The sequence below is a fragment of the Poecile atricapillus genome, chromosome 33, assembly GCF_030490865.1.
Source record: "Poecile atricapillus isolate bPoeAtr1 chromosome 33, bPoeAtr1.hap1, whole genome shotgun sequence".
NCBI classification, from domain to species: Eukaryota; Metazoa; Chordata; class Aves; order Passeriformes; family Paridae; genus Poecile; species Poecile atricapillus.
The window spans coordinates 1058641-1080061 of NC_081281.1; the positions used below are offsets into that span (position 1 = coordinate 1058641).

General features: G+C 48.3%; 1 protein-coding gene across 1 annotated transcript in view; it reads left to right on the plus strand.

Moving 5' to 3' along the window:
• Positions 1-21421, plus strand: part of ARHGEF11 (Rho guanine nucleotide exchange factor 11) — a 71597-nt gene that overhangs the window by 5157 nt on the left and 45019 nt on the right. Inside the window, exons 2-15 of the mRNA XM_058860210.1 lie at positions 2593-2675; positions 3592-3690; positions 5251-5300; positions 5417-5474; positions 6008-6144; positions 7863-7934; positions 9227-9346; positions 10770-10904; positions 12013-12090; positions 13427-13492; positions 15398-15499; positions 17546-17647; positions 20390-20432; positions 20658-20754. Of these exons, the coding sequence (XP_058716193.1) occupies positions 2593-2675; positions 3592-3690; positions 5251-5300; positions 5417-5474; positions 6008-6144; positions 7863-7934; positions 9227-9346; positions 10770-10904; positions 12013-12090; positions 13427-13492; positions 15398-15499; positions 17546-17647; positions 20390-20432; positions 20658-20754 (1242 nt within the window). The remainder of the gene's footprint in view (positions 1-2592; positions 2676-3591; positions 3691-5250; positions 5301-5416; positions 5475-6007; positions 6145-7862; positions 7935-9226; positions 9347-10769; positions 10905-12012; positions 12091-13426; positions 13493-15397; positions 15500-17545; positions 17648-20389; positions 20433-20657; positions 20755-21421) is intronic.

Genomic DNA, 21421 nt, shown 5'->3' on the forward strand with positions numbered 1-21421 from the left:
GGGGCCGGAAAAACCTCTGGAAAAACCTTTGGATCAGCCCCAGATGGGAATTTTGGGATTTGGGAATGGGAAATGACAAATCCCAAAATTTGGGGGATTTTTTTCCGGGAATAAAAACCCTGGGATTTTGTGGGATGGGATAATTCCCATTTTAATTAATTTTAATTAATCCCAATTTTCCTACGGATCCGCCGGGAATGTTCGGGGCAGCGTCGGGGTCTGGGGTCTCCGGGGGGGAAAAGGAGCGGGAATGAGGCTGGAAAAGCCGGAAAAGGGGCTGGAAATGGAAAAATCCCGGTTTTTTTTCTGGGATTTTCTTCCTTCCCGACGGAATTCCGGGATCTTCCAGGGGAAATTTGGGATCTGATCCCAGGGAATGGGGACAGGACAGGAGGGAACGGCCTCGAGCTGGGCCAGGGTTGGAAATTTGGGATGAGTTTTCCATGGAAAAACATTTGGGAAACACCAGGAGAAGCTCAGGGAGCTCAGGGATCCCCATCCCTGGAGTTTTCCAAGGAATTCCTGCCAGGGCTGGATATTTGGGATGAGTTTTCCATGGAAAAACAGTTGGGAAACACCGGGAGGAGCTCAGGGAGGGGTTGGATCCCCATTCCTGGAGTTTTCCAAGGAATTCCTGGATTTTCCTCAGGCTCATCCTCAACAAAAAGGGATCCAGGGGGAATTCCCAGCTCGGAACCAGGAATTTTTCCATGGAAAAAGGGTTGGGAAGCACCGGGAGGGACTCAGGGATCCCCATTCCTGGAAATTTCCAAGGAATTCCTGCCAGGATTGGAAATTTGGGATGAGTTTTCCATGGAAAAACATTTGGGAAACACCAGGAGAAGCTCAGGGAGCTCAGGGATCCCCATTCCTGGAGTTTTCCAAGGAATTCCTGCCAGGGCTGGAAATTTGGGATGAGTTTTCCATGGAAAAACATTTGGGAAGCACCGGGAGGGGCTCAGGGAGGGGTTGGATCCCCATTCCTGGAGTTTTCCAAGGAATTCCCGGATTTTCCTCAGGCTCATCCTCAACAAAAAGGGATCCAGGGGGAATTCCCAGCTCAGAACCAGGAATTTTTCCATGGAAAAACATTTGGGAAGCACCAGGAGGGACTCAGGGAGCTCAGGGATCCCCATTCCTGGAGTTTTCCAAGGAATTCCTGCCAGGATTGGATATTTGGGATGAGTTTTCCATGGAAAAAGGGTTGGGAAACACCGGGAGGGGCTCAGGGAGGAATTGGATCCCCATTCCTGGAATTTTCCAAGGAATTCCTGCCAGGATTGGATATTTGGGATGAGTTTTCCATGGAAAAACATTTGGGAAGCACCGGGAGAAGCTCAGGGAGCTCAGGGATCCCCATTCCTGGAATTTTCCAAGGAATTCCTGCCAGGGCTGGATATTTGGGATGAGTTTTCCATGGAAAAAGGGTTGGGAAGCACCGGGAGAAGCTCAGGGAGCTCAGGGATCCCCATTCCTGGAGTTTTCCAAGGAATTCCTGCCAGGGCTGGATATTTGGGATGAGTTTTCCATGGAAAAACATTTGGGAAGCACCGGGAGGAGCTCAGGGAGGGGTTGGATCCCCATTCCTGGAGTTTTCCAAGGAATTCCTGCCAGGATTGGATATTTGGGATGAGTTTTCCATGGAAAAACATTTGGGAAGCACCAGGAGGGGCTCAGGGAGGAGCTCAGGGATCCCCATTCCTGGAAATTTCCAAGGAATTCCTGCCAGGGCTGGAAATTTGGGATGAGTTTTCCATGGAAAAAGGGTTGGGAAGCACCGGGAGGAGCTCAGGGAGCTCAGGGATCCCCATTCCTGGAGTTTTCCAAGGAATTCCTGCCAGGATTGGATATTTGGGATGAGTTTTCCATGGAAAAACATTTGGGAAACACCGGGAGGGACTCAGGGAGCTCAGGGATCCCCATTCCTGGAATTTTCCAAGGAATTCCTGCCAGGATTGGATATTTGGGATGAGTTTTCCATGGAAAAAGGGTTGGGAAGCACCTGGAGGAGCTCAGGGAGCTCAGGGATCCCCATTCCTGGAATTTTCCAAGGAATTCCTGCCAGGATTGGATATTTGGGATGAGTTTTCCATGGAAAAACATTTGGGAAGCACCAGGAGGAGCTCAGGGAGCTCAGGGATCCCCATTCCTGGAATTTTCCAAGGAATTCCTGCCAGGGCTGGAAATCTGGGATGAGTTTTCCATGGAAAAACATTTGGGAAGCACCGGGAGGGGCTCAGGGATCCCCATTCCTGGAGTTTTCCAAGGAATTCCTGCCAGGATTGGATATTTGGGATGAGTTTTCCATGGAAAAAGGGTTGGGAAGCACCTGGAGGGGCTCAGGGATCCCCATTCCTGGAAATTTCCAAGGAATTCCTGCCAGGATTGGATATTTGGGATGAGTTTTCCATGGAAAAACATTTGGGAAACACTGGGAGGGGCTCAGGGAGGGGTTGGATCCCCATTCCTGGGGTTTTCCAAGGAATTCCCGGATTTCCCTCTGGATCCACGAGTTTGGGATTTCCCAGAGCGTCCGGGGGGGGTCATTCCCGGAATCCCAGAATTCCCGGAATTCCCGAATTCCCGTTGCAGGTTGAGCAGCCTCTCCTCTTCCCTGGATTCCCCCTCGGAGCGGCGGCACCAGCGGCGACCCTCGGATTCCTCGGAATCCACAGGTGGGAATTCCGGCGGGAATTCCGGCCACGGTCACTCGGGGGTCACTCGGGGGTCACTTGGGGGTCAAAGGTTACTCAGGGGTCACTCAGGGTCACTCGGGGGTCACCCAGGGGTCACTCGGGGGTCAAAGGTCACTCAGGGGTCACTCATGGTCACTTGGGGGTCACTCAGGGGTCACTCAGGGGTTACCCAGGGGTCACTCAGGGGTCACTCGGGGGTCACTCAGGGGTCAAAGGTCACTCAGGGGTCATTGGGGTCACTCAGGGGTCACTCGGGGGTCACTCAGGGTCACTCAGGGTCACTTGGGGGTCATTGGGGTCACTCGGGGGTCATTGGGGTCACTCGGGGGTCACTTGGGGGTCACTCGGGGGTCACTCAGGGGTCAAAGGTCACTCAGGGGTCACTCAGGGGTCACTTGGGGGTCACTCAGGGGTGACCCAGGGGTCACTCAGGGGTCATTGGGGTCACTCAGGGGTCACTCGGGGGTCACCCCTGAGCCCGGCCTGCGGAGCCTCATTCCTTCCTCTTCCTCCTGTCCATGTGTGTCCGTGTGTCCATGTCCATGTGTGTCCGTGTGTCCGTGTGTCCATCCATGTGTCCATGTGTCCGTGTGTCCGTGTGTGTCCATGTGTCCATGTCCGTGTGTCCATGTGTCCATGTGTGTCCGTGTGTCCATGTCCGTGTGTGTCCGTGTGTCCATGTGTCCCTGTGTGTCCATGTGGTGTCCGTGTGTCCATGTCCATGTTCATGTCGTGTCCGTGTGTCCGTGTGTCCGTGTGTCCGTGTGTCCATGTCCGTGTGTCCATGTGTCCATGTGGTGTCCGTGTGTCCCTGTGGTGTCCGTGTGTCCATGTCCATGTCCGTGTGTGTCCGTGTGTCCGTGTGTCCGTGTGGTGTCCGTGTGTCCGCTCCCAGGTCTGGTCCAGCGCTGTGTGATCATCCAGCGGGACCAGCATGGCTTCGGCTTCACCGTCAGCGGCGACCGCGTTGTGCTCGTGCAGTCCGTGCGGCCAGGTACGGACACACGGACACTGACTGACAGACGGACACTGACGGACACTGCTGGACACTGACAGACACACGGACACTGACAGACACTGACAGACACTGACAGACACACGGACACTGCTGGACACTGACAGACACTGCTGGACACTGACAGACACTGCTGGACACTGACAGACACTGACAGACACTGACAGACGCATGGACACTGACAGAGACTGACAGACACTGACAGACACACGGACACTGACGGACACACGGACACTGACAGACACTGACAGACACACGGACACTGACAGACACTGACAGACACTGACAGACACTGACAGACAGACGGACACTGACGGACAGACAGACACTGCCGGACACTGCCGGACACTGACAGACACTGACGGACACTGACAGACACACGGACACTGACGGACACTGACAGACACTGACAGACACTGACGGACACTGACAGACACACGGACACTGACAGACACACGGACACTGACGGACACAGCCGGACACAGCCGGAGTGACGGACACTGACAGACACAGCCGGACACCGGGCTGGACAGACGGACACAGCCGGACACTGGGCTGGACACACAACCGGACACGGGGCCGGAGAGGCCGGACAATGCCCAGGGATCTCCTCGTCCATCACCATCCTCAGCCTGGGGGGGAATGGCGGGAAATGAGGGAGGAAATGGCGGGAAAACGAGGGAGAAAATGGCGGGAAACGTGAGGGAGAAAATGGCGGGAAAACACTGGAGAAAATGGCGGGAAAGGGAGGGAGAAAATGGCGGGAAAGGGAGGGAGAAAATGGCGGGAAAGTGAGGGAGAAAATGGCGGGAAAATGAGGGAGAAAATGGCGGGAAAATGAGGGAGAAAATGGCGGGAATGTGAGGGAGAAAATGGCGGGAATGTGAGGGAGAAAATGGCGGGAATGTGAGGGAGAAAATGGCGGGAAAAGGAGGGAGAAAATGGCGGGAACATGAGGGAGAAAATGGCGGGAAAACACTGGAGAAAATGGCGGGAACGTGAGGGAGAAAATGGCGGGAAAACAGAGGAGAAAATGGCGGGAAAACACTGGAGAAAATGGTGGGAAAAGGAGGGAGAAAATGGCGGGAAAATGAGGGAGAAAATGGCGGGAAAACAGAGGAGAAAATGGCGGGAAAGGGAGGGAGAAAATGGCGGGAAAGTGAGGGAGAAAATGGCGGGAAAATGAGGGAGAAAATGGCGGGAATGTGAGGGAGAAAATGGCGGGAAAATGAGGGAGAAAATGGCGGGAATGTGAGGGAGAAAATGGCGGGAAAATGAGGGAGAAAATGGCGGGAATATGAGGCAGAAAATGGCGGGAAAATTGAAGAAAATGGAGAAAATGAGGGGGAAAACGGGAGAAAAAGCAAAAACCTGGGAAAAAGGAAGAAAACAATGGAGAAACTGAAGGAAAACTTGGGAAAATCGTGGGAAAAAAGTGGGAAAATTGGGAAAATCGGGAATAATCGGCGTTGAGGAGGGTTCTGGGCTTGAGGGAAGGGGAAAATCCTTCCGGAACATTCCCGGTAAATCCGTATCCAGGTGGGGCCGCCATGAGGGCCGGGCTGCAGGAGGGCGACCGCATCGTCAAGGTTGGCATTCCCCGAATCCCAAATTCCCTCCGGGAATTCCCGGAATTTTTCCAGCCCTTTTTTATTAATTTTTCCCTCCCCTTTCCCGAGCTTTTCCCGGTTTTTTTGTTCCGCAGGTGAACGGGACCATGGTGAGCAACAGCTCCCACCTGGAAGTGGTGAAGTTGATCAAGTGTGAGTCCGGAATTCCCGGGAATTCTCTCCCAATTCCATAGGAAAAGGCGGATCTGGGGCGGGTGGGGGAAATTTTTCCATCTTTCAGGGATTTTAGGGGAGTCTGGAAGCGTTTCCACCCATTTTTTTCCAGGAAATCCTTCATATCATCCCAAATTTTTCCTGGGAATTCTCCTCTTCTGGGAATTTTTTTTCTTGGAATTTTTTTCTCGTTTCTTATCCCAAATTTTTCCTGGAAATTTTTCTCACCCCCTTTATCCCAAATATTTCCCGGCAATCCTTTCCCTCCCATTTTCCTGGAAGTTTCTCCTTCTCATTCCCTTTTCCCAGGACTTTTTTTTTGGAATCTTCTTGATCCCAGATTTTCCCAGGAATTCTTCTCACTCTCATTTCTCCCAGGATTTTTTCCCTGGGATTTTTTTTTTTTTCCTTTTCCCTGTGTAAATTTTCCTTCTTGATCCCAAACTTTCCCTGGAATTTTTCCTTTGTTTTATTAAATTTTCCCATTTTTGTTGTTTTTTTTTTTATTCCAGCCGGTGCCTACGTGGCCCTGACCCTGCTGGGATCCCCCCCCGGATCCGTGGGAATTCCGGGATCCCGGCAGGAGCCGGAACCCTCAGGATCTCCCCAAGGGCCCCCCCAGCTCATCACCGAGCCCAGGCCCCTCCAGGTGAGCCACAATTCCAGAGGCAATCCCGGAATTCCGGAGGAAATCCCGGAATTCCATCAGGGGAATCCCGGAATTCCATCAGGGGAATCCCAAAATTCCATCAGGGGAATCCCAAAGTTCCCCCGGTCGATCCCAAAATTCCTTCAGGTGACCCCAGATCCTCCCCAGGAGATCCCAAAATTCCTTGAGGGGATCCCACCCCCCCCCAGGTCATTCCCAGATTCCCACATTCCCAATCCCAGTCCCATTTTCCCCATTCCCACATTCCCAATCCCATTCCCGCATTCCCAATCCCGTCCCCATTTCCATTCCCATTTTCCCATTCTCCCATTCCCATTTTCCCCATTCCCATTCCCATTCCCATTTTCCCCCATTCCCATTTTCCCATTCCCATTCCCCCATTCCCACTTTCCCGTTCCCATTCCCCCATTCCCACTTTCCCATTCCCATTCCCATTCCCATTCCCATTTTCCCATCCCCCCATTCCCCCATTCCCATTTTCCCATTCCCATTTCCCCATTCCCATTTTCCCATTCCCATTTTCCCATTCCCATTCCCATCCCCATCCCCATTTTCCCATTCCCGTTCCCATTCCCATTTCCCCATTCCCATTCCCCATTCCCATTCCCATCCTCATTCCCATTCCCATTTCCCCATTCCCCCATTCCCATTTTCTCATTCCCATTCCCATCCTCATTCCCATTTTCCCATCCCCATTCCCATTCCCATTCCCCCATTCCCATTCCCACATTCCCACATTCTCATCCTCATTCTCATTCCTGCATTCCCATTTTCCCATTTTCCCCCATTCCCATTCCCATTCCCATTCCCACATTCCCATTCTCCCATTCCCATTCCCATTTTCCCCCATTCCCATTCCCCCATTCCCATTTTCCCCCATTCCCATTCCCATTTTCCCATCCCCATTTTCCCATTCCCATTCCCATTTTCCCATCCCCATTCCCCCATCCCCATTTCCCCATTCCCATTCCCAGTTTCCCATCCCCATTTTCCCATCCCCATTCCCATCCTCATTCCCATCCCCATTCCCATTCCCATTTTCCCATTCCCATTCCCATTTCCATTCCCATTCTCCCATTCCCAATCCCATTCCCATTCCCATTTTCCCCCATTCCCATTTTCCCCCATTCCCACATTACCATTCCCATTCCCACATTCCCAATCCCACATTCCCATTCCCCCATCCCCATTCCCATTCCCATTCCCATTTTCCCCCATTCCCAATCCCATTCCCATTTTCCCATTCCCCCATTTCCATTCCCATTTTCCCCCATTCCCATTCCCCCATTCCCATTTTCCCCCATTCCCATTCCCATTTTCCCATCCCCATTTTCCCATTCCCATTTTCCCATTCCCATTCCCATTCCCCCATTCCCACATTCCCATCCTCATTCTCATTCCCCCATTCCCATTCGCATTTTCCCCCATTCCCATTCCCATTCCCATTCCCCCATTCCCATTCCCATTCCCATTTTCCCATTCCCATTCCCATTCCCATTCCCATTCCCAGTTTCCCATTCCCATTCCCATTCCCATTTTCCCATTTTCCCATTCCCATTTTCCCATTCCCAGTTTCCCATTCCCATTCCCATTCCCATTCCCATTCCCATTTCCCCATTTTCCCATTCCCATTCCCATTCCCACATTCCCATTTTCCCATTCCCATTTTTCCCATTCCCACGTTTCCCGTTGTTCAGGATGCGGAGCTGCAGCGTCACGCCGCTCAGATCCTGCGCCGGATGCTGCGCCAGGAGGAGGCCGAGCTCCAGGTACCCCCAGAATTCCCAATTTTCCCACCCCATTCCCAATTTTCCCACCCCATTCCCAATTTTCCCACCCCATTCCCACTTTTCCCACCCCATTCCCGCTTTTCCCGCCCCATTCCCGCTTTTCCCCCAGGAAAATTCACAGGAAACCCCCCCCAAAAAATTCCTGGAATTCCTGGTGGTGCCAGGCTGGGATTTTCCGGGATTTTTTGGGGTTGGAATTGTTGGGAATTGTTCCTTTCCCAGGAAAAATCCCTGGGAAAACCATTGGAATTCCCTGGGAAAATCCCAGCAAAATTCCCAGGAAACCCCAGAAAATTCCCAAAGAATTCCCAGAAAATCCTGAAAAACCCCAGGAAATTTCCAGAAAATCCCAGAAAATTCCTGGAAAACCCCAGAAAAATCCCAGAAAATTCCAGAAAATTCCCTGGAAAATCCTGAAAAACCCCAGAAAATTCCCAGAGAACTCCAGAAAACCCCAGAAAACAAAAATCCCAGAAAATTCCAGGAAAATCCCAGAAAATCCCAGAAAAATCCCAGAAAATTCCAGAAAAACCCCAAAAAACCCCAGAAAATTCCCAGAAAAATCCCAGAAAATTCCATAAAAACCCAAGAAAATTCCAGAAAAACCCCCAAAAAATCCCAGAAAACTCCAGAAAATTCCCAGAAAATCCCAAAAAATTCCAGACAAACCCCAGAAAATTCCATAAAAACCCCAAAAAACCCCAGAAAATTCCCAGAAAAATCCCAGAAAATCCCAGGAAAATCCCAGAAAATCCCCAAAACCCCCAGAAAATTCCCGGAAAATCCCTAAAAAACCCAGAAAACCCCAGAAAATTCCCAGAAAAATCCCAGAAAATTCCCAGAAAAATCCCAGAAAATTCCATAAAATTCCCAGAAAATCCCCAAAACCCCTAGAAAATTCCCAGAAAATAAAAAAAAAAGTCAAAAAAACCCAGAAAACCCCAAAAAAATCCCAGAAAACCCCAGAAAATTCCATAAAAACCCCAAAAAACCCCAGAAAACCCCAGAAGATTCCCAGAAAAATCCCAGAAAATTCCAGAAAAACCCCAGAAAATTCCATAAAAACCCCAGAAAATCCCAGGAGAATCCCAGAAAATTCCATAAAATTCCCAGAAAATCCCCCAAAAATCCAAAAAAAACCCAGAAAAACCCCAGAAAATTCCCAGAAAACCCCAAAAAATCCCATTCCCGAATCTGGCTTGGATTTTCCCGGGATTTCCGTGGATTTTCCGGGATGAGGAGCATTGGGAATCCCGGGAATTCTCTCGCAGCGTTTCCAGGAGCTGCGGCTGCGGAATCCGGGCGCGGCCGTGGAGGAGCAGCTGGAGGGAGCCCGGCGCCGCCTGAGCCAACTGCAGCTGAAAATCCTGCAGGAATCCCAGGGATCCGCGGTAATCCTGGAATTCCGGGAATCCCACCCTCATTCCCGCTTTTTCCCGCTTTTCCCCTGCTTTAGTCCCACTTTTTTCCCACTTTTTTCCTCTTTTTCCCACTTTTTTCCCACTTTTTTCCCGCTTTTTCCCACTTTTCCCACTTTTTTCCTCTTTTTCTCACTTTTTTCCCACTTTTTTTCCTCTTTTTCCCACTTTTTTCCCACTTGCTTCCCCCTTTTTTCCCACTTTTTCCCACTTTTCCCACTTTTTTCTGCTTTTTTCCCACTTTTTTCCCACTTTTCCCACTTTTTTCTGCTTTTCCCCATTTTTCCCCACTTTTTTCCCATTTCTTTCTGCTTTTTCCCACTTTTTCCCACTTTTTTCTGCTTTTTTCCCACTTTTTCCCACTTTCTCACACTTTTTTCCAACTTTTTCCTCGTTTTTCCCACTTTTTTCCCACTCTTTTCCTACTTTTTTCTGCTTTTTCCCATTTTTTCCCCCTTTCTTCCTGCTTTTTCCCACTTTTTCCCACTTTTCCCATTTTTTCCTGCTTTTTTCCCACTTTTTTCCCACTTTTCCCACTTTTTTCTGCTTTTTCCCACTTTTTCCCACTTTTTTCCCGCTTTTTCCCACTTTCTCACACTTTTTTCCACTTTTCCCCATTTTTTCCCATTTCTTTCTGCATTTTCCCACTCTTTTCCCACTTTTTTCTGCTTTTCCCCATTTTTCCCCACTTTTTTCCCATTTCTTTCTGCTTTTTCCCACTTTTTCCCACTTTTTTCTGCTTTTTTCCCACTTTTTTCCCACATTCTCACACTTTTTTCCAACTTTTTCCCCCTTTTTTCCCACTTTTTTTCCTCTTTTTCCCACTTTTTCCCCACTTTTTTCTGCTTTTTCCCATTTTTTCCCCCTTTTTTCCCGCTTTTTCTCACTTTTTCCCACTCTTTTCCCACATTTTTCTGCTTTTTTACCACATTTTTCCCCACTTTTTTCTGCTTTTCCCCATTTTTCCCACTTTTTTCCCGTTTCTTTCTGCTTTTTCCCACTCTTTTCCCACTTTTTTCTGCTTTTCTCCCAGTTTTTCCCACTTTTTTCTGCTTTTTCCCACTCTTTTCCCACTTTTTCCCCACTTCTTTCTGCTTTTTCCCACTTTTTCCGACTCTTTTCTCACTTTTTTCCCAGTTTTTCCCACTTTTTTCATTCCCGCCTTTCCCAAACCCTCATTTCCTGGGAATTCCCGGAATTCTCTCTATTCCTGCTTTGGAAATTCCCGGAATTCCCTCATTCCCTCACTGGAAATTCCCGGAATTCCCTCATTCCCACACTGGAAATTCCCGGAATTCCCCCATTCCCACACTGGAAATTCCCGGAATTCCCCCATTCCCACACTGGAAATTCCTGGAATTCCCCCATTCCCGCTTTTCCCGCTGCCTTTTCCCAGGATTTGGGGCCGCTGGAGCCGTTCCCGGGGTCGGGCTCGGGGTCCCCGCGGCTCCGGGGTCGCTTTTCCCGGGATTCCCAGGACGGGGAGGAGGGGCCGGAATCCGGCCCCGAGCGGATCCCGAACCTCGGAGAGGTCAGGGCAGGATCCAGGGAGAAAGGCGGGAAAAATCCGGGGAAAATTGGGGAAAAATCCGGGGGAAATTGGGGGAAAATCCAGGGAAAATCTGGGGAAAAATCCGGGGAAAATCCAGGGGAAAATCCAGGAAAAATCTGGGGGAAATTTGGGAAAAATCCAGGGAAAATTGGGGAAAATTGGGGAAAAATCTGGGGGAAATCGGGGGAAAATCCAGGGGAAATTGGGGAAAAATCTGGGAAGAATCCAGGGAAAAATCCGGAGGAAATTTGGGAAAAATCCAGGGGAAATCCAGGGAAAATTGGGGAAAAATCCGGGAAAATCCGGGGGAAATTGGGGAAAAATCTGGGGAAAAATCCAGGGAAATTTGGGAAAAATACGGGGAAAATTGGGGAAAAATCTGGGAAAATTCAGGAAAAATCCAGGGAAAATCCAGGAAAAATCTGGGGGAAATTGGGGAAAAATCCAGGGAAATTTGGGAAAAATACGGGGAAAACTGGGGAAAAATCTGGGAAAATTCGGGAAAAATCCAGGGAAAATCCAGGAAAAATCTGGGGGAAATTTGGGAAAAATCCAGGGGAAATCCGGGGAAAATTGGGGAAAAATTTGGGGAAAAGTCGGGAAAAATCCAGGAGAAATTGGGGAAAAATTTGGGAAAATTGGGGAAAAATCCAGGAAAATTCTGGAGAAATCCAGGGGAAATTTGGGAAAAGGGTGGGAAAATTCCAGGGAACGTTGGGGAAAAATCCAAGGGAAATTTGGGAAAAATCCAGGGAAAAATCGGGAGAAATCCGGGGGAAATCTGGGAAAATTTTGGGAAAAGGGTGGGAAAAATCCAGGGAAAAATGGGGAAAAGGGCGGGAATATCTGAGGGAAATTTGGGAAAAAATTTGGGAAAAGGGCGGGAAAAATCCAGGGAAAATTTGGGGAAATTCTGGGAAAAATTGGGGGAAACAGAGGGGGAAAATTCCAGGGAAAATTTGGGAAAAATTCCAGGGAAAATTTGGGATAATTTGGGATAATTTGGGATAATTTGGGATAATTTTCCCTCCTGGGCTGGGTTTTTGTTGGATTCTGATCCCGAATTTTCCCTTCCCGCCTCTCCCAGGCTCAGAATTCCGGATTTTCCCAACCCGGCAGCCCCCGGAGCTCCCCCGAGCTCGGCTCCCGCCTCGGCCACATCCAGGTGGGGGAAATCCCGGGAAAACCCCGGAGAATCCCGGGAAAATCCTGGGAAAACCCTGGAAAATCCCGGGAAAATCCCTGGAAAATTCTGGGAAAATCCCTGGAAAATCCTGGGAAAATTCCCTGGAAAATCCCGGGAAAATCCTGGGAAAATCCTGGGAAAATCCTGGGAAAATCCCTGGAAAATTCTGGGAAAATTCCCTGGAAAATCCTGGGAAAATCCCTGGAAAATTCCTGGAAAATCCTGGAAAATTCCCTGGAAAATTCCGGGAAAATCCCTGGAAAATTCTGGGAAAATTCCCTGGAAAATCCTGGGAAAATTCTGGGAAAATCCCTGGAAAATTCCCTGGAAATCTCAGGAAAATCCTGGGAAAACCCTGGGAAAATCCCTGGAAAATCCTGGGAAAATCTCAGGAAAATCCTGGGAAAATCCCTGGAAAATTCTGGGAAAATTCCCTGGAAAATCCTGGGAAAATCCCAGGAAAATTCTGGGAAAATCCCTGGAAAATTCTGGGAAAATCCCTGGAAAATCCTGGGAAAATTCCCTGGAAAATTCCTGGAAAATCTTAGGAAAATCCTGGGAAAAATCCCTGGAATTCCTGTGAAAATCACGGGAAAATTCCCAGGAGAATTCTGGGAAAATACTCAGAAAATCTCTGGAAAATCTTGGGAGAAATCCCAAGAAAATCCCTTTAAAATCCCGGGAAAATTCCGTAAAAATCCTGGGAAAATTCTCAGGAAAATTCTGGGAAAATCCTCTGGAAAATTCTGGGAAAATCCCTGGAAAATTCTCAGTAAAATTCCCAGGAAAATCTCTGGGAAAATCTTGGGAGAAATCCCAAGAAAATCCATTTAAAATCCCAGGAAAATCCCGGAAAAATCCTGGGAGAATTCCCAGGAAAATTCTTGGGAGAAATCCCAGGAAAATTCTGTGAAAATCCCAGGAAAAATCTGGGAAAATCCCGGGGGAAATCCCTGGAAAATCCCCGGGGGAATTTTGGGAAAATCCCCGGGAAAATCCTGGGAGAAATCTCGTGAAAAATCCCGGGAAAATCCCACAAAAATTCCTGGAAAATCCTGGGAAAAATCCCGGGAAAAATCTCCAAAAATTCTGGGAAAATCCCAGGAAAATCCCGGGAAAATTTTGGGAAAAATCCCAGAAAAATCCTGGGAAAAATCCCAGAAAATTTTGGGAAAATTCTGGGAAAAATCCCAGAAAAATCCTGGGAAAATTTTGGGAAAATTTTGGGAAAATCCCTGGAAAAAGCCCTGGAAAATCCCGGGAAAAGCCCCCGAGGCCATTCCAGGATTTTGATCCCGGTTTTTTTCCGGGATAGGGATCGGAGCGGCCGCGGATCATCGGCCCCGAGGAGGAGGAAGAGGAGGAGGACGAAGGAGACGAGGTGGGAATGCCGGGAATTCCGGGAATTCCGGGAATTCCGGGAATTGGGGAGGGATTTCTGGGAATTCCAGAGTCTGGAGGGGATTTTTTGGGATTTTTGGGAATTCCAGGTGGGATTTTGAGGGATTTTTTTGGGAATTTTGGGAATTTCTGGGGGGATTTCAGGAGGAATTTTTGGGAATTCTTGGATGGGATTTCTGGGAATTCTTGGGATTTTGAAAGGGAATTTTAGGGAATTTCTGGGGGGATTTTGGGGAGAGATTTTGGGAATTTTTGGGGGGATTTTGGGAATTTTTGCTGGGATTCTGGAAGGGAATTTTTTCCCATTTTTTTCCCATTTTTCCCTGGTTTTTCCCATGGATCCCATCTCCATTCCCGTTTTTCCAGGTTTTTCCCATTTTTCCTGGCTCCATCATTCCTGGTTTTCCCATTTTTCCCAGCTTTATTCCCATTTTTCTGGGTCTTTCCCGTTTTCCCCATCTCCATTCCCATTTTTCCGGGTTTTTTTCCCATTTTTCCCATTTTTCCCATCTCCATTCCCATTTTTCTGGGGTTTTTTCCCATTTTTCCCATTTTTCCCATTTTTCCCATTTTTCCCATTTTTCCCATTTCCATTCCCATTATTCCCATCTCCATTCCCATTTTTCCCGTCCCCATTCCCATTTTTCCAGGTTTTTTTCCCATTTTTCCTGGCTCCATTCCCATTTTTTCCCATTTTTTCCCTCTCCATTCCCATTTTTCCGGGTTTTTCCCATCTCCATTCCCGTTTTTCTGGGGTTTTTTCCCATTTTCCCCCTCTCCATTCCCGTTTTTCCCATTTTTTCCATCCCCTTTCCTGTTTTTCCGGGTTTTTTTCCCATTTTTCCCGTCCGCATTCCCGTTTTTCCCATTTTTCCCATCTCCATTCCCATTTTTCCGGGTTTTTTTCCCATTTTTCCCATTTTTCCCATTTCCATTCCCATTTTTCCGGGTTTTTCCTGTCCCCATTCCCATTTTTCTGGGTTTTTTTCCCATTTTCCCCCTCTCCATTCCCGTTTTTCCGTGTTTTTCTGGTCTCCATTCCCATTTTTTCCCATTTTTTCCCTCTCCATTCCCATTTTTCCGGGTTTTTCCCGTCCCCATTCCCATTTTTCTGGGGTTTTTCCCCATTTTTCCTGTCCCCATTCCCATTTTCCCCCTCTCCATTCCCATTTTTCCGTGTTTTTCTGGTCTCCATTCCCGTTTTTCCCATTTTTTCCCTCTCCATTCCTGTTTTTCCAGGTTTTTTTCCCATTTTTCCCGTCCCCATTCCCGTTTTTCCCATTTTTCCCCATCTCCATTCCCATTTTTCCGGGTTTTTCCCATTTTTCCTGTCCCCATTCCCATTTTTCCTGTCCCCATTCCCATTTTTCCCATCCCCATTCCCGTTTTTCCAGGTTTTTTTCCCATTTTTCTGGTCCCCATTCCCGTGTTTTTCCCGTGTTTTTCCCGTTATTTTTCCCGTGTTTTTCCCATTGTTTTTCCCACGTTTTTCCCACGTTTTTCCCACGTTTTTCCCGTGTTTTTCCCGTGTTTTTCCCGTGTTTTTCCCGTGTTTTTCCCGTGTTTTTCCCGGTGTTTTTCCCATGTTTTTCCCGTGTTTTTCCCGTTGTTTTTCCCACGTTTTTCCCGTGTTTTTCCCGTGTTTTTCCCGTGTTTTTCCCGTGTTTTTCCCGGTGTTTTTCCCATGTTTTTCCCGTGTTTTTCCCGTTGTTTTTCCCACGTTTTTCCCGTGTTTTTCCCGTGTTTTTCCCGTGTTTTTCCCGTGTTTTTCCCGTTGTTTTTCCCGTGTTTTTCCCGTGTTTTTCCCGTGTTTTTCCCGTGTTTTTCCCGTGTTTTTCCCGTGTTTTTCCCGTGTTTTTCCCATGTTTTTCCCGTGTTTTTCCAGGTGGATTCCGTGTTCCGGGACCTGCGGCTGCTCCGATCCCGCCCGGCTCATCTCGGGGTTTTCCTGCGCTTCCTCTTCTCCCAGGCCGACCCCACCCCCCTGGTGAGCCCCAAAATTCCCAAAATTCCCAAAATTCCCGGAATTCCCGACATTCCCGGGAATCCCAGGAACCCCAGACCGGGATTTCCCCGAAAAATTCCCGGGATTTTCTCAGAATTCCCAGGATTTTTGCTGATTTTATTGGGATTTCCCCTCAAAATTTCAGGGATTTCCCTCCAAAATTCCCGGGATTTTGTCAGAATTCCCAGGATTTCCCCTAAAATTCCCGGGATTTTGTCAGAATTCCCAGGATTTCCCCTAAAATTCCCGGGATTTTGTCAGAATTCCCAGGATTTTCACTGAATCCCGGGGATTTCCCCCCCCAAATTCCCAGGATTTTGTCAGAATTCCCAGGATTTCCCCCAAAATTCCTGGAATTTTCTCCAAATTCCAGGGATTCCCTCCCCGAAATTTCAAGGATTCCCTCCCAAAATTTTTGGGATTTTTGTTGAATTCCTGGGATTTCTCCCAAATTCCTGGGATTTCTCCCAAAATTCCTGGGTTTTTTGCTGAATTCCCAGGATTTCTCCCCAAATTCCCAGGATTTCTCCCCAAATTCCCAGGATTTCTCCCAGAATTCCCAGGATTTCTCCCAGAATTCCCAGGATTTCTCCCCAAATTCCCAGGATTTCTCCCCAAATTCCCGGGATTTCCCCAAAATTCCCGGGATTTCCCCAGAATTCCCAGGATTTCCCCAAAATTCCCAGGATTTCTCCCCAAATTCCCAGGATTTCTCCCCAAATTCCCAGGATTTCTCCCAGAATTCCCAGGATTTCTCCCAGAATTCCCAGGATTTCCCCAGAATTCCCAGGATTTCCCCCAAATTCCCAGGATTTCTCCCAGAATTCCCAGGATTTCTCCCAAATTCCCAGGATTTCTCCCCAAATTCCCAGGATTTCTCCCAGAATTCCCAGGATTTCTCCCAAATTCCCAGGATTTCTCCCAAATTCCCGGGATTTCTCTCAAATTCCCAGGATTTCTCCAAATTCCCAGGATTTCTCCAGAATTCCCAGGATTTCTCCCAGAATTCCCAGGATTTCCCCCAAATTCCCAGGATTTCTCCCAAATTCCCAGGATTTCCCCCAAATTCCCAGGATTTTTCCAAATTCCCAGGATTTCTCTCAAATTCCCGGGATTTCCCCAAAATTCCCAGGATTTCTCCCAAAATTCCCAGGATTTCTCCCAGAATTCCCAGGATTTCTCCCAGAATTCCCAGAATTTCCCCCAAATTCCCAGGATTTCTCCCCAAATTCTTGGGATTTCTCCCAGAATTCCCGGGATTTCTCCCAAATTCCCAGGATTTCTCCCAAAATTCCTGGGTTTTTTGCTGAATTCCCAGGATTTCTCCCAGAATTCCCAGGATTTCTCCCAGAATTCCCAGGATTTCTCCCAAATTCCCAGGATTTCTCCCAAATTCCCAGGATTTCTCCAAAATTCCTGGGATTTCCCCAAAATTCCCAGGATTTTTCCCAGAATTCCCAGGATTTCTCCCCAAATTCTTGGGATTTCTCCCAAAATTCCTGGGTTTTTTGCTGAATTCCCAGGATTTCTCCCAGAATTCCCAGGATTTCTCCCAGAATTCCCAGGATTTCTCCCAAATTCCCAGGATTTCTCCCAAATTCCCAGGATTTCTCCAAAATTCCTGGGATTTCCCCAAAATTCCCAGGATTTTTCCCAGAATTCCCAGGATTTCTCCCCAAATTCTTGGGATTTCTCCCAAAATTCCTGGGTTTTTTGCTGAATTCCCAGGATTTCCCCCAGAATTCCCGGGATTTCTCCCAGAATTCCCAGAATTCCCCCAGAATTCCCAGGATTTCTCCCAGAATTCCCAGGATTTCTCCCAGAATTCCCAGGATTTCTCCCAAATTCCCAGGATTTCTCCCCAAATTCCCAGGATTTCTCCCCAAATTCCCAGGATTTCTCCCAGAATTCCCAGGATTTCCCCCCAAATTCCCAGGATTTCTCCCAAATTCCCAGGATTTCTCCCCAAATCCTCAGGATTTCCCCCAGAATTCCCAGGATTTCCCCCAAATTCCCGTTTTTCCGCAGCTTTTCCACCTGTGCTCGGAGCTCTGGTGCCGCCAGGGCGATCCCGGAGATTCCCGAGCCTTGGGAAGAGACGTCTGGAGCCTCTTCCTGGACAGGAGCGCCGTGAGAGACGGCAATTCCCGGGATTCGGGGGGGATTCCCGGGATTTTGGGGGGAATTTTGGGATTTGGGGGGGAAATTTTTGGGATTTTAGGGAGATTTTTGGGGGGAATTCCAGGGATTTGGGGAGGAATTCCTGGGATTCGAGGGAAATTCCTGGGATTCGGGGGGAAATTTGGGATTTGGGGGGAAATTCCTGGGATTTTGGGGGAATTTTGGGATTTTAGGGAGATTTTTGGGATTTTTGGGGGGAATTCCTGGGATTTGGGGGGAATTCCTGGGATTTGGGGGGAATTTTGGGATTTTAGGAAGATTTTTGGGATTTTAGGGGAATTTTTTGGGATTTTTGGGGGGAAATTTTGGGATTTGGGGGGGAATTCTTGGGATTTTTGGTGGATTTTTCAGGATTTTAGGGAGAATTTCTGGGATTTTTGGAGGATTTTTCAGGATTTTAGGGAGAATTTCTGGGATTTGGGGGGAATTCCCGGGATTTGGGGGGGAATTTTTGGGATTTGAGGGGAATTTTTGGGGGGAATTCCAGGGATCGGGAGGAATTCCTGTGATTTGGGGGGAATTTTGGGATTTGGGGAGGAATTTTTGGGATTTTTGGGGGGAATTTTTGGGATTTGGGGGGGAATTTCTGGGATTTTAGGGAGATTTTTGGGGGGAATTCCAGGGATTTGGGGGGAATTCCCGGGATTTTGGGGGAAATTTTGGGATTTGAAGGGAATTTTGGGGATTTTAGGGGAATTTTTTGGGATTTTTTGGGGGGAATTCCTGGGATTCAGGGGAAATTCCCGGGATTTGGGAGGAATTCCCAGGATTTGGGGAGGAATTCCTGGGATTCGGGGGAAATTTTGGGATTTGAAGGGAATTTTTGGGATTTTGGGGGGGAATTCCTGGGATTTTGGGGGAAATTCCTGGGATTTGGGGGAAATTCCCGGGATTTTGGGGGAATTCCTGGGATTTGGGGGAAATTCCCGGGATTCGGGGGGAATTTTGGGATTTGAAGGGAATTTTTGGGATTTTTTGGGGGAATTCCCAGGATTTTGGGGGGAATTCCCGGGATTTGGGGGAATTTCTGGGATTTTTGGTGAATTTTTGAGATCTTAGGGAGAATTTCTGGGATTTTGAGGGAATTCCTGGGATTTGGGAGGGAATTCCCAGGATTTTGGGGAATTTTGGGGGAAATTCCTGGGATTCTGAGGGGAATTTTTTTGATTTTTGGGGGGGATTCCCAGGATTTTGGGGGAATTTTTGGGATTTTTGGAGGAATTTCGGGGATTTTAGGGAGAATTTGTGAGATTTGGGAAGGAATTCCCTGGATTTTGGAGGGAATTTCTGGGATTTTTGGGAGAATTCCCAGGATTTTGGGTTGGAATTCCGGGATTTGGGGTTGGAATTCCAGGATTTGGGGTTGGAATTCCGGGATTTGGGGTTGGAATTCCGGGATTTTGGTTGAAATTCCGGGATCTGGGGTTGGAATTCCGGGATTTTGGGTTGGAATTCCGGGATTTGGGTTGGAATTCCAGGATTTGGGTTGGAATTCCGGGATTTTGGTTGGAATTCTGGGATTTGGGTTGGAATTCTGGGATTTGGGGTTGGAATTCCGGGATTTGGGGCAGAATTCCGGGATTTTGGGTTGGAATTCCGGGATTTGGGGTTGGAATTCCAGGATTTGGGGTTGGAATTCCGGGATTTGGGGTTGGAATTCCGGGATTTTGGTTGAAATTCCGGGATCTGGGGTTGGAATTCCGGGATTTTGGGTTGGAATTCCGGGATTTGGGTTGGAATTCCAGGATTTGGGTTGGAATTCCGGGATTTTGGTTGGAATTCTGGGATTTGGGTTGGAATTCTGGGATTTGGGGTTGGAATTCCGGGATTTGGGGCAGAATTCCGGGATTTTGGGGTTGGAATTCCGGGATTTTGGGTTGGAATTCTGGGATTTTGGTTGAAATTCCAGGATTTTGGTTGGAATTCCGGGATTTGGGGTTGGAATTCCGGGATTTTGGTTGGAATTCCGGGATTTTGGTTGGAATTCCAGGATTTTTGGGTTGGAATTCCAGGATTTTGGGTTGGAATTCCGGGATTTGGGGTTGGAATTCCAGGATTTGGGGTTGAAATTCCGGGATCTGGGGTTGGAATTCCGGGATTTGGGTTGGAATTCTGGGATTTGGGGTTGGAATTCCGGGATTTGGGGCAGAATTCCAGGATTTTGGGTTGGAATTCCGGGATTTGGGGTTGGAATTCCGGGATTTTGGTTGGAATTCTGGGATCTGGGGCAGAATTCCAGAATTTGGGGTTGGAATTCCAGGATTTGGGGACAGAATTCCGGGATTTTGGTTGGAATTCTGGGATTTTGGTTGGAATTCCGGGATTTTGGGTTGGAATTCCGAGATTTGGGGTTGGAATTCCGGGATTTTGGGTTGGAATTCCGGGCAAAATTCCAGGATTTTGGTTGAAATTCCGGGATTTGGGGCTGGAATTCCAGGAATTCCGGGATTTTGGTTGGAATTCCGGGATTTTGGGTTGGAATTCCAGGATTTGGGGCAGAATTCCAGGATTTGGGGCAGAATTCCGGGATTTGGGGACAGAATTCCGGGATTTTGGTTGGAATTCCGGGATTTGGGGTTGGAATTCCGGGATTTATGTTGGAATTCCGGGATTTGGGTTGGAATTCCGGGATTTTGGGGCTGGAATTCCAGGAATTCCGGGATTTTGGGGTGACTTTTCCCTGTTTTCCAGCCCCTCCGTGTGAAGCTCCCGGAGCAGCTCCTGGCCGAGCTCGGTGAGTTCAGAATTCCGGGAATTTCCCTCCGGAATCCGGGAATTCCCAAACCTCTCCCGGAATTCCCAAAAATTCCGGGATCCCCTGGAGCTTCCAAACCCGGAAACAATTCCCAAACTTTTCCCAGATTCCCAAAAATCCCTGGGGGAGCTTTGGGAAGGAGCTGGGAGCTCCGGGAGCTTTCCCAAGATCCCAAATTTTCCCGGATTTTCCCGGAATTCCCAGAATTTCGCCTCCGGAGCGGCGACGACTTCCGGCCTCTCCTGCTGGAAGCTCAGGAATTCGTTATCCCGGAAATCCAGGAGCAGCTCCAGGATTACAGGTGGGAAAATCCCGGGAATTCCAGGAATTCCGGGAATTCCGGGAATTCCTGCTCCCGGATTTGGGGTAAAACCTCGGGAAAATCCCAAATTTTGGGAATTCTGGGCTCTCCCCATCCCATTTTTTAACTCTTTTCCCACAAAATCTCGTGGAAAAACCCCAAATTCTGGGAATTTTGACCCTTCCCAATCCTGTTTTTCCCCTTTTTCCACCCAAACCCCTGGAAAACCCCAAATTCTGGGAATTCTGGGAATTCTGGGAATTCTGGCCACTCCCAATCCCGTTTTTCCCTCTTTTTCCACCAAAACTTCATGGAAAAAACCCCAAATTTTGGGAATTTTGACTCTTCCCAATCCCGTTTTTCCCCTTTTTCCACCCCAGAACTCCTGGAAAACCCCGGGAATTTCGGGAATTCTGGGAATTTTGGGGAATTTTGACCATTCCCGATCCCATTTTTCCCATTTTCCCCCCAAACCCTCTGGAAAACCCCGGAAAACCCCAGGAATTTAGGGAATTTCGGGAATTTTGTCCCTTCCCAATCCCATTTTCCCCCCAAACCCTCTGGAAAACCCCGGGAATTTCGGGAATTTCGGGAATTTCGGGAATTTTGACCCTTCCCAATCCCATTTTCCCCCCAAACCCCCTGAAAACCCCGGGAATTTCGGGAA